The 16517-nt window shown below is 38.6% G+C and overlaps 2 protein-coding genes across 2 annotated transcripts; one reads left to right on the forward strand and one right to left on the reverse strand.

The window, feature by feature from the left end:
- The first annotated feature begins 3875 nt into the window (after positions 1–3875).
- Positions 3876–4490, forward strand: LOC106424798 (secreted RxLR effector protein 161-like). The gene has a single exon (XM_013865549.1). It carries the CDS (start codon positions 3876–3878, stop codon positions 4488–4490), a length of 615 nt encoding a protein of 204 aa, XP_013721003.1.
- Positions 4491–6602: 2112 nt separating this feature from the next.
- On the reverse strand, positions 6603–10053 carry LOC106424813 (ran-binding protein M homolog). Its single transcript, XM_013865559.3, has 10 exons — positions 9451–10053; positions 8869–9015; positions 8699–8785; positions 8554–8599; positions 8247–8323; positions 7960–8122; positions 7763–7831; positions 7601–7660; positions 7157–7243; positions 6603–7066 (listed from the first exon to the last, which is right to left on the reverse strand). The coding sequence occupies exons 1-10, from the start codon at positions 9837–9839 to the stop codon at positions 6782–6784; spliced, it is 1410 nt and encodes a 469-aa protein (XP_013721013.1). The 5' UTR covers positions 9840–10053; the 3' UTR covers positions 6603–6781.
- Positions 10054–16517: the final 6464 nt, after the last annotated feature.

Consider the following 16517-nt stretch of genomic DNA (forward strand, 5'->3'; position numbering starts at 1 on the left):
AGTCTGTTTCTAGTTTAGCTAGCTAGAACTTTATCTAGGAGCTTGAGGTAAAGCCGTAAAGGTCATCTCTTGCATCTCACCCTGAATCCATCCTAATTGAGCTAAGATTTGCTAGAGTAGGCAAGAGCTGATCTAGGAAGCTTAGTGAGAACATTCAACCTGCGCGTTAAAGCTGGACCAAACGCATCGATCGATATTCTAATCAAATAATCGGTCGACGGTTCAACAAGTATATTGATCGATATTCCTATAGAATCATTGATCGACACTTATATCTGGTCAATAGAAAAACCTAGAAAGCGAGAGCCTATAGGTTTTTTTATAAGTGTTGAGCTCTATAATATCATGCATACAACTTGTTAGGCATCTGTAGTATTATAATCATGATTACCTGAATAGAAATCCTAGATCTGGAAATCATCCTTCCATCAAACAACTCAATCAATCAACCGAGCAACTACCTTGCTCACCACTGCTATTTACAACTAAACTAATAGCCTAGCTATATCATATAACTATTAGATCTTTTGCGTGCCCTAGCTCCCTGTGAATTCGATCCCTAAGTGCTACAACTCGACATCTTATTTGAGAGAGCATAAATCACTTATTAGGGTAATTTCATTAAGAGATTAATAAGAGAGTGATTCTTATCAGAGCTTTAGGTTAAGAAGAAGAGAGTTCGTGTTAACCTAGAACATCATGAGCGACGAGAAGAAAAACGACATTATGACCAAACCAAAAGGGATCGGACCATCTTCTGTCAAGTGTCCTATGCTTGATGCTGCTAACTACACAGTATGGGCCATACGTATGACTGTACCCCTCAAAGTTAATAAGGTATGAGAAGCAATAGAGCTCGGGACCAAAGACGAAGACAAGAACAATATGGAAATCGCCGTACTGTTCCAATCTATACCTGAAGCTTTAATTCTACAACTTGGGGATCACAATACTGCACAAACTGTGTGGGATGCCATAAAAGCAAGACACGTCGGTGCTGATCGAGTAAAAGAGGCAAGGTTACAAACCTTGATGTCTGAGTTTGACAGAATCAAGATGAAAGAATCAGATACGATTGATATGTTTGTCAGAAAAGTTTCAGAGATTTCATCAAAATCTATTGTACTTGGCAAAGTCATTGATGAGCCAAAGATGGTGAACAAGTTTCAGAAAACTCTACCAAGAAAACGTTATATACATATTATCGCTGCACTTGGGCAAGTCCTTAATCTTAATACCACCAGTTTTGAGGATATTGTCGGGAGACTAAAAGCACATGAAGAGAGAATTGGTGAAGAAGAAGAGGAAGAACAAGATGATCAAGGAAAACTTATTTATGCAAACACAGATTCTCGTCAAACTTATCAAGAGAGCTATTGAGGAAACAAAGGAAGAGGAAGAGGACAAGGAGGCCGATCTTATTGGAGAGGTAGAGGTCAAGTACGGTATCGCTCATGGTACCGTCAAGAGCGTGATGACTCTAAGATAACGTGATATCGACGTGATAAGTTAGGACATTACACTACCAATTGTCCTGATAGGTTACTCAAACTCTAAGAGGCTATTGGGAAGAAGGAGGATAATACACAAGAAGCTGACAATCTCATGATACACGAAGTAGTATACTTAAACGAGCAGAACGTGAATCCAAGAATGCTTGATAACGATCCAATCTCAACAAAAATGTGGTACCTAGATAACGGAGCCAGTAACCACATGAGTAGAAATCACACGTTCTTCTTCAAAATTGATGAAACGATTACTGGAATGGTGAAGTTTGGTGATGACTCACGTATAGAAATAAAAAGAAAAGGTTTGATATGATTCCTACTCAAGAATGGCGAGAGAAAAGTTCTAAACCAAGTGTACTTTATCCCAAATCGAAAGAGTAATACATTAGTTTGGGACAAGCAACGGAGGAAGGCTGTGGGGTTCGTATGAAAGATGATCATCTCATTCTATTTGATCGGAACGGTAGCCGTATAGTGAAAACAAAGAGGTCTAAGAATCGGCTGTATAAGGTGATCATAGAAGTTGAAAGCATCAAGTGTTTGCAACTGATAGGATCAAATGAGACAAGTAAGTGGCACACACGTTTGGGACATGTCAAGATTGATACAATGAAGATGATGGCAAAAAAAAGAGCTGGTGATTGGTTTATCTCAGACGACAATGGAGAAATAAACTTGTGTTTCCTGTCTACGAGGAAAATAAACACTACAGAGATTCTCTCAAGTAAGTACATACCGAGCTTCGCAACCTCTTGGACTAGTACATGGGGATCTATGCAGACCAATTACACCTTCTACACCAGCACATAAGAAATATATATTTGTGATCATCGATGATTATACTCGCTATATTGGACCATACTACTAAAAGAGAAGAACGAAGCGTTTGATAAGTTTAAGGTATTTAAGGTGCAAAGTGAACAAGAAACCAAGACGGCAATTAGAACATTCTGAAGCGTAGAGGTGGAGAGTTTACTTCTAATGAGTTTCAACTTTTCTGGAAGAAACATGGTATTAAAAGACATCTTAATGCACCTTACTCACCACAGCAAAACGGAGTGGTTGAGAGACGCAATAGAACGTTGCTTTAGATGACCAGAAGCATCTTAAAACACATGAATATGCCAAACTACCTTTGGGGAGAAGTTGTGAGACATGCTACCTATTTAATCAATAGGATAGCAATGAGATCACTATCAGTTCCACAAACTCAATACGAGTTATTGAGAGGAATAAAGCCAAATCTTCAGTATCTTCATGTTTTTGGATGCATTGGGTACGCAAGAACAGAAACAGTTAGATGATAGATCAAGAATGCTTGTTCATCTCGGAACTGGACCTGGTTCAAAAGATTAATGTCTCTTGGATCCATCAAAGCAACGAATAATCATCAGTCGAGATGTAATATTTGATGAAGAGAAGAGTTGGAACTGGAATGCCGAGCAAAAAGACAATTCCAGAGTGTTTAACCTAAGTTTTGGTAAGCTTGATGATCAAGTTACAGAAGAAGATGAAGATGTCGAGGAGAATAATGGTTCGACTAGAGTCATGAGTGAAGCCGAGAATCACAAGGAACAGGAGGAAGAGAGTATTGAGACTGATGAAGAAGAGGAAGAAGACGATGAGCAAGAACAAGATGCTCCAAAATGATCATCAAGAGTTCAAAAGAAACTAGACTATCATAGCGAGTATGTTTTCCTTGCAGAAGTTGAACGCGAGCGTTTGTTGATCATTGATCAATGATGAACCATGTGATTTTAATGAAGCTAAGGATCACAAGGAGTGGATATTGGCGTGTGAAGATGAGATCAAGTCCATAATCAAAAATAAGACTTGGGATTTGGTTGACTTACTAGCAGGAGCTAAAGCCATTGGCTTAAAATGGGTATTCAAGATAAAGAGGAATCCTGATGGAATCATAATCAAATACAAAGCGAGGTTCGTCGCAAAGGGGTACGTAAAGAGACATGGAATTGACTATGACAAAATGTCTGCTCCTGTTGCACGGATTGAAACCATAAGATTTATCCTAGCTCTTGTGGCCTCGAATAAATGGGAAGTTCATCATCTCAAAGTCAAGACTGCGTTCCTTCACGGAGAGCTTAAAAAGTAGTATATGTAAGGCAATAAGAGGGCTTTGGAGTTAAAGGAAGTGAAGATAAGGCATACAAACTTCATAAAGCTCTCTACGGTCTTAAACAAGCTCCAAGAGGGTGGAATACTAAGCTCAATGAGATCCTCAATCATCCCAACTTCATAAAGTGTTCTAAGGAACCATCGCTTTACCGAAGAAAAGAAAACAATCAAGTCTTGATAATTGCAGTGTATGTAGATGATCTCTTGGTCGCTGGTGATAGTCTGGCGATGATACACGAGTTTAAGGAGGAGATGGTCACTAAGTTCAAGATGAGCGATCTTGGTAAGTTGACTTACTATTTGGGTATTGAAGTGCATCAAAACAGCGAAGGTACTACTCTAAAGCAAGAAAGTTATGCAGCTAAGATTCTTGAAGAAGCTGGAATGGGAGAGTGTAATGTGTGTCAGATACCAATGGAGGTTAATCTAAAACTATCAAAGGGACAGAACGAGAAAAGTGTTAGTGAGAAGGAGTACAGACGCAGCATTGGTTGTCTACGTTACCTTCTTCACACTCGCTCGGACCTCTCTTTTGTCGTGGGTATGCTCATCTGGTACATGCAGGAGCCAAGAGAGAGTCATAATGCGTTGTTGAAACAAGTTCTCCGGTACCTTCGTAGAATAGTCTCTTATGGTTTATCGTACCAGCGAGCAATTGGTATGAATTTGATCGGTTATAGTGACAGTAGTCATAACCCTGATGCAGATGATGGGAGAAGGACAACTGGTCATATCTTTCATCTCGAAAGATGCCTTATCATGTGGTGCTCATCAAAACAAGAGAATGTGGCTCTTTCGTCCTTCGAAGCTGAGTTTATGGCGGCTACAGAAGCAGCGAAATAACAAATTTGGCTTCAAGAACTTCTTGCTGAGATAGTCGGGAAAGAGTGTGAGAAAGTAACTATTTGAATCGACAATAAGTTTGCAATAGTGCTTACCAAGAATCATGTGTTTCATGGTCGACGCAAACACATTCACAGGAGGTTTCACTTCATTCGGGAATGTGTGGAGAATGAACAAGTTGAAATGAAGCATGTTCCGGGAACAGAGCAAAAAGCCGATATATTAACAAAATCGCTTGGAAGACTAAAGTTTAAAGAAATGAAAGGCTTCGTTGGAGTTCAAGGTGTTAGTGAAGGAGATTTCAAGCTTAAGGGGGAGAATGTTGGAGTAAGCTCGAAATAACTTAAGCAACAAATTATCGATTTCCTACCGAGTTATGAAATAGGAAATAGGAAAGTCCTTAAGTATTTAGGAGTTATCTAAATACTATATTATCTAGTGTATTTAGGAGTTATCTAAATACTATATTATCTAGTGTGTTTAGGACTTTATATTCATATATATATGAAGATGTCAAAGTGTGACATAAGATATGAGTTTTGTGATTGAGAGAGCTTAAGCTTTTGAGTAAGTTTCCTTAAGAGATTAATAAGAGAGTGATTCTTATTACTGAGTTCTTAGTTGTGTTATTGAGATCGAGATTCTACAGTAATCAGACTCATTTAGATGAAAACCAATTTATATATTGACATGTTGGGACTAATGACAATAGCAACAAAACGAAACTAAAAAAACAAGTTAAAAGACATGATCAAAGTGTTTAAGCAGAGAGCTCAAGGTCGAAGGTCAGTGTGTATGAAGCGTGAATCCCTTTTTCCTCCCTCACGTCCTCCTTTTATGCTTGTTAAGAATCGTTAGCAACCTCCAATATTCTCTCTGACCGTTGTGGGTTGTTGGGAATGGCTTGACTTAGCTTAGGGCCTGAATGATTCAAATGCAGTGGTTGCGGGAGTTTGCGGATGCGAGTGATTGCGGTTTCTAGCGGTTTTAAGAGATTTCTACGACTGGTTCTGCGGTTAGAAATTTGTGCGTTTGTGAGATACTTATGACTGGTTAACTACCAAATACAGCAGCAGTTAAACAATAAATTAACAGTATTTACATTTTATATAATTATAAAAATATAAAAAAGTCATAGTATTATAATAAATATAAAAATTATATTTAGAAGTTATAGTTTTAAATTTTTTAAAAGGACAATTCTTTCAAATAGACTTTTTTAAGTTTTTGTCACAAAAATAGACCTCAAAAACTAAAATGACCAAAATAGCATTTTTTATTTTGAAAATTTTAAATTTTTTTTTATTTTTAAAAATTTCAAATTCTATCCCCAAAATCCCACTCCTCAACTCTAAACTCTAAACCCTAACCCTAAACTCTAAACCCTAAACCTTAAACCCTAAACCCTAAACTCCACCTCTTAGCTTTAAACCCTAATGTCTAGATTAATTAACCTTAGGAGTACAAGTATATATTTACCTTTTTTAATAAAACATTTAAGTCTATTTTGGTCATTTTTATTTTTAAGGTCTATATTTGTGACAAAAAAAAATTTAGGTCTATCCTAGGGAATTTCTCTTTTAAAAATTATAGAAAATATTTTTATTTTAAAATTTTATTATATTAATTAAAATATAATAGATATATTTTAATATTTTTATAACTTCAATTTAAATTTTTATTTAATATTTTTATTTTTGTATTTATATTGTTTAAAAAAAAATGTATCATTCCGCAACCGTAAATGCTAGTTGGAACCAGTTTTTGAAAACGGTTTGAGTGATTATTGCAAAACGCCAACAACCGATACTAACCGCAAAAACGTGTTCGCACATGGCAGTGAATAAACCTGTCATACCCAACGTCGGTCTCCACGCTTCCTAACTGGCTCGTTATCTAATTCTCAATGCGTTCTGGGCCTTAGTGGTTAGATTACTAGCCCAAAGTCATTAACGATTTAGGGTCCAACGCACGAGACCATCAAAACGGCCATTGACGAGGCATTAAAACTACCCAATTTTAACAATTTCCTCTAGTAGTCAAATGTAGGAAGAAACTCAAAACACTCGATCGTCGTTGGTTTCGAAAAATCAGAAAAATCAGAAGCATAAATGTTGAAAACACTTCATTTGATCAAATCTAAAACCTTGAAAAAACCATAAATGCAAGTTTAACCCCCTTTTTTTCTTACAGAATTCAAAAGTTCAACATAATATCACACAGGTATTAACATAAGGCACATATGATGACAGCAACCAAACAAACCAGAGTTTTCACAAGACAATCCAATTTCATCTTCTTGTACTGTTGTTGTTTAGAACATGGTGAAGCCGGAATGTTTCACCTTGATTTCCATTGAGTGACCGCCTTTCCAAACAGCACACGGTTAGCTGTCTGAGCAGTACCTCGAGATGGGAATGCAAGTGACAGCTTCTCTGCTCATCTTTCTTGTTTGGATTTGTTGACAGAATCGCTGCATTTACTGCATCAGCTACTAGTTCCCTCTGCGAGTCTTCTAGGAAGTACCCAAGAGATGATTCTTCGGGCTTTCGATAAACAAGCAAAGCAAAGCAGTCCTGAATAAAATCAACATGGAAAACCCTCAGCATTTGAACCAGATCTTGCTTGAAAGAGAAGGGAATAAAGTTAAAGGAGTCATTGGGTACCTCGACTATATCTTGAAACCCGGTTAAACCAACAAATTTAGCTAACTCGAGCCTACCATACTTCACACCTTCTTCAAGTTTTCCAACCTGCTTATTCCATGTTTTCGCAGAACCATAGTTAGAGAAATAGTCCTACCACCATAGATCTGAAAGTGGACGAAAAATAATAATCCAAGAACAAAATCAATGTGTTATGAAGAGTTAAAACTAGGTGAAGAGGTTCCACACATCTTTTATCAAAGTTTATTTCCAAACATGTACTTCTTTAGGATTATGTTATGTTAACACCAAAGATATCATCACAATGCAGCAGCTACTTTTCCTTCGGTAAGACCAACTCCATCACAGAACAAAATTTTCATACTTACACGAGACAAAGAGAAAACTCTCTCTGACAAGTATCGACAACTTGAAGCATAGATGAATAAGGAATAAAGAGCGTACCCGTACTAATTCAATAAACTTTTGACAGTGGAGGAGGAAACAAACTACGGATTTTTCCTCCTGCAGAAAGTAAAATTGGCTTAGAGTTTCCTACCTTAATCCTGTGAAGTGGATATATTAACAAATAGGACACAAATGATATGACAAGAAATCTCAGTCCACCTGTACAATTTGGGGATACCATTCTCGTAGTCTGGCCAGAGCAGCATTAATCTCACCATCCCTGACAAGCTATAGGACATAAAGTACGGATCAGTCGAAACATATGATGAATCATCCTCATCTATAGCATTTAGCAGGTCGTTTTTTTCTTAACTGTAACCAGTAAAATTTGATGCGCTGTAGAACTAGTTCTATACCTGTCTAATAGTCTTTCTCTGATGCAAAGCATATGATGAATCATCCTCATCTATAGCATTCTCTTGAGCTATATGGATTGGGGGGACTGTAGTTTCAGTAGCAACGTTGAAAGCATTGAGCGTCTCCTCATACCCATAGTGAAGCAGGTATGCCTTTACAAGCCTAATAATGATAAAGAAACAAAATTTATACAACGCAGACAGCTTGCCACCGATTCACTGTCCAGAAGGACAAAACAAATTGACCAACAATTGCAACTAAAAGTTTTAAAAAGTAGTGTACTTACGCATAACCGATATTTGGAGGTATGGATATTTTATCGATAGCCATTTGTTGCTTATTCCTCTCTGATGCTTCATATCCCTAATAATACAGAAAAAAGGATCAAAACTTAATCTCAAACATATATGTAGTACAGAGAGAGTTAGAGAAAGACATAAAATTCCATGTTCTATTGCAGTTTTAACAGATACAGATTAATAGTCCGAGGGACCCAAGTGGTTAGGGTTGAATCACACACAAACAGCAGAGGATGCACGTAATATATAAGCGCAAGGTGTACTAGTACTTCTTGAAAAGAACTTTTCTCTTACTTTAACATCGAAAGCAAACTTTGTTTTCCCAAAATTGACAGAGACCCTGCAAAATTTGGAAACACATGCATCGCATTACTGTGGAACTCAACAGAGGAGAATAACAGCAATGGTATTGATTCTGAGAAAGAAATTGAGAACATACTCCTCATTTTGGCTATGTACAGCTACAGTGGGGAACAGATGACCCTTTATGTCCTTAGGGATTTTCCCAACAAGAGCTCCGTTTTTACTGTCATTAAAGAAGTCATCAGGTTCAACAAACAAAGAGTATAATCAGAAGACAGGAGGCAAATGGACGCAGATGTGTCTTACGTGAAAAAGAATTCCTGCGAACCATAGTTTATACCACCGCCAACCGTATCACCTGTCGAATAAGTTGGACCAAAGGCTTCACCTATTCCCTTTCCTCGATAGAGATATCCATCGTCCCCGTGATAGCCACAGCTGTTTACTTCCCATCTACCATTACAAAAGAAACAATAAAAATTAGATAACCACATAAGCTCACACTCTATTGTAAGACATATCTTAAATTTGTATGAACAAAGCTACAAGCTGAAAACTATGGAGGTGCTTGCATAACTTGTATAAAAGGTAACAAATCAAGAATCTAGTTTTCAGTTGAGCCACAAAGCAAAGTCGGTTCAATTTGGATTCTTTCCGAAACATAATCTTTATGACAACCACAACAACGAGCTACAACCTACAAGCTACAAGCTAAAAACTATGCACGTAACTTTCTCTGAAAGGCACCATCATCCATTTTCGTAAGTAATCAAGAATCTAAGATTTCAATCGGGTCAAGAAGTATATTCAAATAAAGAGTAGCATTTGGTTTTTCAAAAGGCAATCACAAGAAAGAACACAATCTCATCAAAGAAACAAGAAACGGACCCGGGTTGTCTGCGCATTTTGAAGCTCTCCTTAGTGAAACCAATGGCGATTTGCCCTTTAACGCCAGCATCCTTAACAAAAATCTCGAAGTAGTAAGTAAGACACTTGAAGGGAGCAGGTTTATTCGCTTGAACAACGCCAACGTCGTGGCCGTGCAGATTCGTGTTGGTGTACTTGACGGAAAGCTTATCGGGAGAGACAATCAGAAACCCGCCTGCGCTGTTAATCGTGTTAAGCTCCGTCGGCGATTCTTCACCTTCACTTTCCTCCATCGCGTCCCCTCGCGAGAGACGAACCTTGTCTAAGAAGTGCAAGATCAGATCTTGACCATTTCCGGCGTCGCAGTTTTCGTTTCGGCGGCCGTTGTCGGAGTTCGCCGTAGAGTTCATTCGATTGGATCACAGAAAAGAGCCCTAGAAATCGAGATGAGTCTACAAACACTGAATTAAGAAGAAGAGTGCTTCTCTTTGGACAATTCGATCCTGCCTCTCTAGGGATTAAATTGTAGGATGATCCCTAGCCAAAATTATCAAATGATTTCCAATATTTGTTCTATTTACTTTTCTATTTAATAATATATCAAGTCGCAAAAAATGCTAGATCTATAGATTTACCCTTTCCGAAACTCGCTAGGCGTTTCCTCGTACGGAGATTAATCGCCAATTTATTTTGGTTTTATATATTACATTTGAAACTAAATTCAACAAATTGCAAATGGTGTAACGGTTGACGTGACCCTGAAAATATGAATAACCCGAGTTGGAATAGCAGCGGATGCGTTTACGCATGATTTTTTATGTTTACGTTTAGTGAAAGACAATTTCATCATTTCAATGTCGTCTTCTTCTTTTAATTTTTAGGTTTTTCTCAGAATAAATACTGGTATGGATCACATGGCCAAAAAAAATCTAAAAAAGACCCCTTATAATTTTATTTTTATTTTGAATTAATTTTGAAAAGAAAATAGACAAAAAAATCGACAAAACCTAGGAACTTCTATTTATTTACTAATCCAACCACTATCTACCCGTTCCCAAAAACCCGAACCAACCCAATCCGTAGCCCTAAATCCTCAAATCTCTCTTTCATCTCCAACATCATTTTTATGCCTTTCATTACGTCCGTCGTCGCCAGTTTTCATCATCATTTCTCAAAAGTAAAATTCAAACACAAACTTAAGTATCATTCATCTAATCATTTCCATATTATTCAGTTTTCATTTGCTTCATCCCGATTCACAGATCTAAGAATCCAGATTTTAAATTCCCGGTTTAACAAATTTCTCCATTCCATATTCAAAATAAAATTTTTTTATCAAACCTTGTGAATTTTTGTTCTTATCTAAAATCAATCAATTCTTCATCATTCTCTATCCATTTTCTTTTATATAAATCAATTTTCACTTTCAATCTACAAAATTTACGACAATGAAGAACACAAAGTATTACTAATACAAATAGTACAACTAAAACTAGTATAACTAGTACAACTATAACGTGTATAACTAGTACAACTACAACGAGTATAACTACTATAATTCGAACAATTATAACTAGTACAACTTCACAACTAATATGGTTATATTAAGGTTTTCGTTTTCGGCGTGCGAATGATGTTATAGAAAACATGTTGGTCTAATCTTCCTCTGCATGCATGTATCAAATACATGAATAATATATATTTAATAATATTTAATTTGGATAATATCTCAAGTTGTACTAGTTATACTAGTTGTACTATTTTCAGAAAAATCATATTCATCTTTTTGCGCTCGAGGCCAAAAAGGTGGATGCGGAACCAGAAAAGTATTCAACCATGGTTCCAAAAACATGAGTCACCTGAAAAAGAAGAATGAGTGAGCATCGGTGATGAGTAAGAGTGAGGCGATGAACAAAAAGAAGGACTACTGTGAAGAAGAGAGATGCCGCAATGAAGAAGAAGAAAGTGCAATGAAGAAGAAGAGAGATGGGGCAAAGAAGAGTGAAGTCATGGCGAAGAAGATGAAGCTCAACAGTAGTGTCCACGGTGGTCCTCGTCAAACCCAATCAGGCTCGAAACCTCGAGAGGGAAATCACATCTTCATTTAGTAAATAAAACATAGTTCTACCAGTTATACCCGTAATTTTTCATAATCTATATTATAATGAGGGAGTTTCCTCACTCCTGAAGCTATCCACGTTGGCAGATTGTGGGCCCCATAAAAGTAAATAAGTTTGCTCAATTGTCGTTTCCGTTCTTCTTCATCCTCGGCGTCATTTCCACGCCCTTCAAAGCGATCTCAGGACAAGACCGATTCTGCTATTGAATCTGTGAGATTGTTTGATTACTTTGTTATCACGTTCGGATTTTGAATCTGCTTTTCATTTTTTGTTTGTTTGGTTTTGAATCTGATTTTGATAACATATCATATACCTTACAGGTGGACAATAGTACAATGGGTTTGATTTAAGCCTAAACGTATGATGAAACGTTTCAAGTAGCGTAGAGAATCATCTAGGCCCGGATTAGGGGTTGACGACGATATGTGATGTTAAATTTTTATAACATCATGAGAAAATTCTGGTTAATTCTGGTCTATAACGTCATCTCCACGGCGTGATTTTGGATGACCTAGGCGTCTGCGGTGGCGGAACCGGCGGGGTCTTCATCATCGAGTGAGGTTCCAATCGAAAACCAAGGACCCTGTTCGAATTCTGGATCGGAATCTGGAGAGCCGGAGCTGAGATCCTCTGATCCTCAAGGTGTGGATGCGGAGAAGCTTGTTGTTCTCACTGATGAGCCTTTGAGGGAGGCCTCTCCTGAAACCGATGTTAACCCTGAAGTCGATGTATTGGCTACACCTACAGTTGCAGGTTTGGTCTCTTTTCTTAGTGTCAATTAATGTTCTGTCTTTATAAAGAAAGTTACCATTTATAAATGTTTTGGTGTGTTTGTGGGTTTAGAGGAAGTGGTGGCGGATGGTGAGGAAGTATAATGTCGAGAAGTGGGGCCAAGAGTTGCAGAATCGTAAAAACATCCTTCCCTAGATAAGGTTCACATCTAACAATACCCCTTAAAACTAAATTTGCTAGGCCCCAAGATCGAGATCATACATTGGAGTTGTCAAAAAAATGTAAGCTGATACATATGGATGTATACTATGCTGGTAATTATTCTGGTTGGGTCCAAGTTCTTCTTCTCAATGTGTTGTATGTTTAAAATGATTTCACTACTACCTCTAGGATCATCTTTCCAACTGTTCGATCCTGTGATATTGTGCAGCATGTGAAACCAGAGGTAGGGAACCAATATAATGGTATTTGGTTCTATCTTTTTTGCTTCATCATTTGTTTTTAAATAAAGACATTTTAGCTTGAGCATGTCATATTTTGGACTCCTATCAGGATATGCGCCAGAACCATTTGATGTTCGAAGGATATTATATTCAGACATTCTCTGAAATGGACGGGAAGTCAACGTTACGATAGATGGTCCAGTTGATCCTGGTTGGTTTTACAAAAACTACCCACGATTCAAATTTGAAGTGGCAGTAAGGTAGAAAACGATACTGAGTTTACACGAGAAACGTTTCGGAAACGTTTCCAAAACCTAACTTCACCGTCTCCAAAAACTTTGCCGTCTCCACCTCTCTGAAACGTCCCCACGTCGTCCCCACACTGTCCCCGTCCCAGAAACGCTTCTGGTACGGGAGACATCAAGGAAATGCCGTCCCCTTGCTTCATAGTTCCACCATTCCTTAACCTATTGCGATAGCTTTTCTTTAAAGAACTCGATCTTTCCTAAACAATTATTTGATTTACACTAATAAAATGGTGGTCTTGATTGTAGTTATGGTTGCTTTGTATGAGCAGAATGACAAGCATTCCTCTGCTTTAGAGTAAGTTTCTAGACATGCATTTTGTTTCTCACCATTATATATTAGTTCCTAAGAGGGTGACATAATCTTTAATCCATGTTATACTTAACCAGGTGATAGATTTTGTGAAGCAAATCATAAAACGAATTAGGTCAACGAGTATGATTTATCCTGTTCTTCAGGTAGTTGATGGAAATTTCGGTTAGGGCTTCAAATACGAAAATCACAGTTTTTATTATTAGTTTCGGTAAAAAATTGCATTCCTACTATGATCCTTTGGTGTATGGAAATCTTAACTATTTGATAGTTTTGGTTATGATCATTCTTTCGTTCTGTTTCAGATTCATTCAGAAAAAGCTAGGAGGTCCTTAAGTCTCTGACTATGAAAAGCTTCAAGCAGAGAAGTCTGATCTTTAAATAAAGGACATTGAGATCTTGGCTAAAGATCAGGAAAATTTCATATAGGTATTGATTCCTAACTTGAATTTAGCTTATCATTAAACCATTTATAATTGAGTAGCACATGAGTCCATGCTTATGTAGTACCTTAGTATTGGTGTTGCAGTTGCTTTCTTCACCATCTATAATCATGAACATATTGAGTCATCCTTTGTTTACTGAAATACTTGAGACTATAGCTATAACGAATTCATTTATCTAGAGTAGCTAACTCTATTTGTAGCTAAGTTTTTTCATGGTCACTATTAACAGGAGTTTGTAAAAGTATAAAAGTGTCAAAATCTGCTTGGCACATCTATTTGTGATTAATGTTGTTGTGAGCTTGCGTTCACGAAAAAACTATTCAAAAGCGGATGAAGACAAAGAGGGTATTAAGACGAGCACACGACCTTTTTGAATCCTCACCACTAAATTGTTCGTTGTTGTATTTGTAATTCTCGCTGCGACATTTTAAATCTCCACTAGCGTTATTATTCTGAATGTCTTTTGTTTCCTATACACATTTAAGAAATCAACAGACAAAGATATGATTACTTATTCCAGTTTTAAAGGTATGGCCACGTTATTATTCCATCGTGTTAACAGAAAATATAAGTTCTAATTTTTCTAAGTCATTTTTTCATTTATCATGCATGTCAGATTATATGTTTGTCACAAGTTGTTCTCAACTCTGATTGTGCTATGTACAAAAGAAGTGTTTATCTTAAGATGTCTAATTATTTCTTAACGATCTATAACTCTATGGATGAAGATGAGACACTAAAGAAGCTAAAGAAGCTTAACGATCTTAATGATCTATAACTCTGTGCATTCCGTTCCGTACACCAGAGCGAAAGGGGTTTCTCCTGTTGCTCACCTCGGGGTGGTACGGTGGGACCAGAGGACTCCCTCGAGTTCGTCGGCCCACCTGCCTTTTTTTGGCCTCTAAGCGTTTCTTCAGTCCGTCGAGAATGGTTTTATTAATCGTTTCAGCTTTTCAAAGTGGAGATAAATTGAGATCCGTTATCGGCTACGATTTCGTAAGGAACTCCATGCCTGCAGATGATGTTTTTCAATACGAAACTTTCGACTTGGACATCTTTTATACTTGCGTACGAATCTGCCTCTACCCATTTTGAAAAGAAATCGGTAAGGACTAAAAGGAAACGCTTTTGCTTTGAATTATGAAGGGGACCGACGATGTCCATGGCCCAGCGCATAAAAGGATAGGGCGATGTGATGGAGGAGAGGACTTCGGCTGGTTGTCGGATGGTTGGAGCATGCCTCTGGCATTTTTCGCATTTTCGTGCGAACTTCTCGCAATCTCCGATCATCGTTGGCCAGTAGTATCCATGGCATTTGATTTTCACTGCCAGTGATCTTCTGCCGAAATGATTGCCACAGGACCCCGAATGTACTTCTTCCATCACTTTTTTCGCTTCTTCCCCTTCCAGGCACGTCATGAGTGGTCCGGAGAATCTCCATTTGTAAATTTTGCCGTCTACTGTTACGTAGCGCGCGGCCTGTGTTCGGACTTTGCGGGCTGCCCATTTCTCGGTGGGCAGGCGTCCGTCGATAATGTAGTCTTGAATCTTCTGCAGCCACGGGGTATCGCAGCCGTTATCAGATTGCTCCGATTGCGGTTGTATTGCAACTTCTTCTTCTTCGTCGTCTTGACCTTCTATGAGGTTGACGACGATTGGCGGTCCGATGCTCGGATGTTCGGTGAACTCGACCGGAATTACCCTTTTGAGTCCGGGATCAGAACTTGATGCTAAGGCCGCGAGAGCATCTGCCTGGACGTTTTCGGAACGGGGAATTCGCGTGAGGGCAAAACGGTCAAACTTTTGAGCTAGTTTTCGGACCAGTTTAAGGTACGCATCCATCCATTCGTCCCTGGCTTCATACTCTCTGTTGTACTGACTTGCCACTAACTGGGAATCGCAGTAAGTGTGGATGTTTCGTATCTTCAAGCCGTGAGCCAAACGCAGTCCTGCGACGAGTGCTTCGTATTCGGCTTCGTTGTTTGAGGCGTGGAATTCCAGCCTAAACGATTGCTCTAAGATCTCGTTCGTTGGAGATTTGAGGCGAATTCTGATGCCTGATCCCTGCTTGGACGAGGATCCGTCGACGTGAAGGAGCCAAGTGGAATTTGGTTCCTCGTTGGTTATGTTCTCCGTCGGTAATTCGACCAAGAAGTCCGCAAGCACTTGTGACTTCGCGCTTGTTCTTGGTCGGTACTCGATATCGTATTCGCTAAGTTCTACCACCCATTTGGCTAATCGGCCCGATTGACTCGGGCTATGCAGGATCGTTCGTAGGGGAAAAGTCGTGAGGACGACGATCGTGTGAGATTGGAAATATGGTCTTAGTTTTCAGGCCGATGTTACGACCGCGCATGCTAATTTTTCCATCAGTGGGTATCTAGATTCGGCAACAAGCAAGGTTTTGCTGATATAGAAAATAGGTTTCTGTTCGCCGCGTTCTTCCCTGATTAGCACGCCGCTCACAGCTGTTGCTGATACAGCGATGTACAAGAACAAAGGTTCCCCCTCCACTGGTATTGCGAGGACTGGGAGGGAAGCCAAATACCGCTTCAGCTGTTGGAAAGCGTTTTCGCATTCTTCCGACCATTCGAATTTTTTATTTCCTCGTAAGACATCGTAGAAAGGCAGGCACTTGTCTGTCGATCGCGAAATAAAACGGTTAAGTGTCGCGACTCTACCGGTCAACCTCTGGACTTCCCGCTTATTCTTCGGCAAAGCCATCTCGA

This window comes from Brassica napus, chromosome C6 (genome assembly GCF_020379485.1).
Source record: "Brassica napus cultivar Da-Ae chromosome C6, Da-Ae, whole genome shotgun sequence".
Taxonomy (NCBI): Eukaryota; Viridiplantae; Streptophyta; class Magnoliopsida; order Brassicales; family Brassicaceae; genus Brassica; species Brassica napus.

Excerpts from the sequence above, each read along its gene's own strand:
- LOC106424798 (XM_013865549.1), top strand. The coding sequence starts at position 3,876 with ATGATACACGAGTTTAAGGAGGAGATGGTCACTAAGTTCAAGATGAGC.
- LOC106424813 (XM_013865559.3), bottom strand. The coding sequence starts at position 9,839 with ATGAACTCTACGGCGAACTCCGACAACGGCCGCCGAAACGAAAACTGC. Across the intron at positions 7,832-7,959 it reads AGAGAAAGACTATTAGACAG|CTTGTCAGGGATGGTGAGAT; the intron begins GTATAGAACTAG and ends TATGTCCTATAG. Across the intron at positions 7,244-7,600 it reads AGTTTATTGAATTAGTACGG|GTTGGAAAACTTGAAGAAGG; the intron begins GTACGCTCTTTA and ends TGGAATAAGCAG.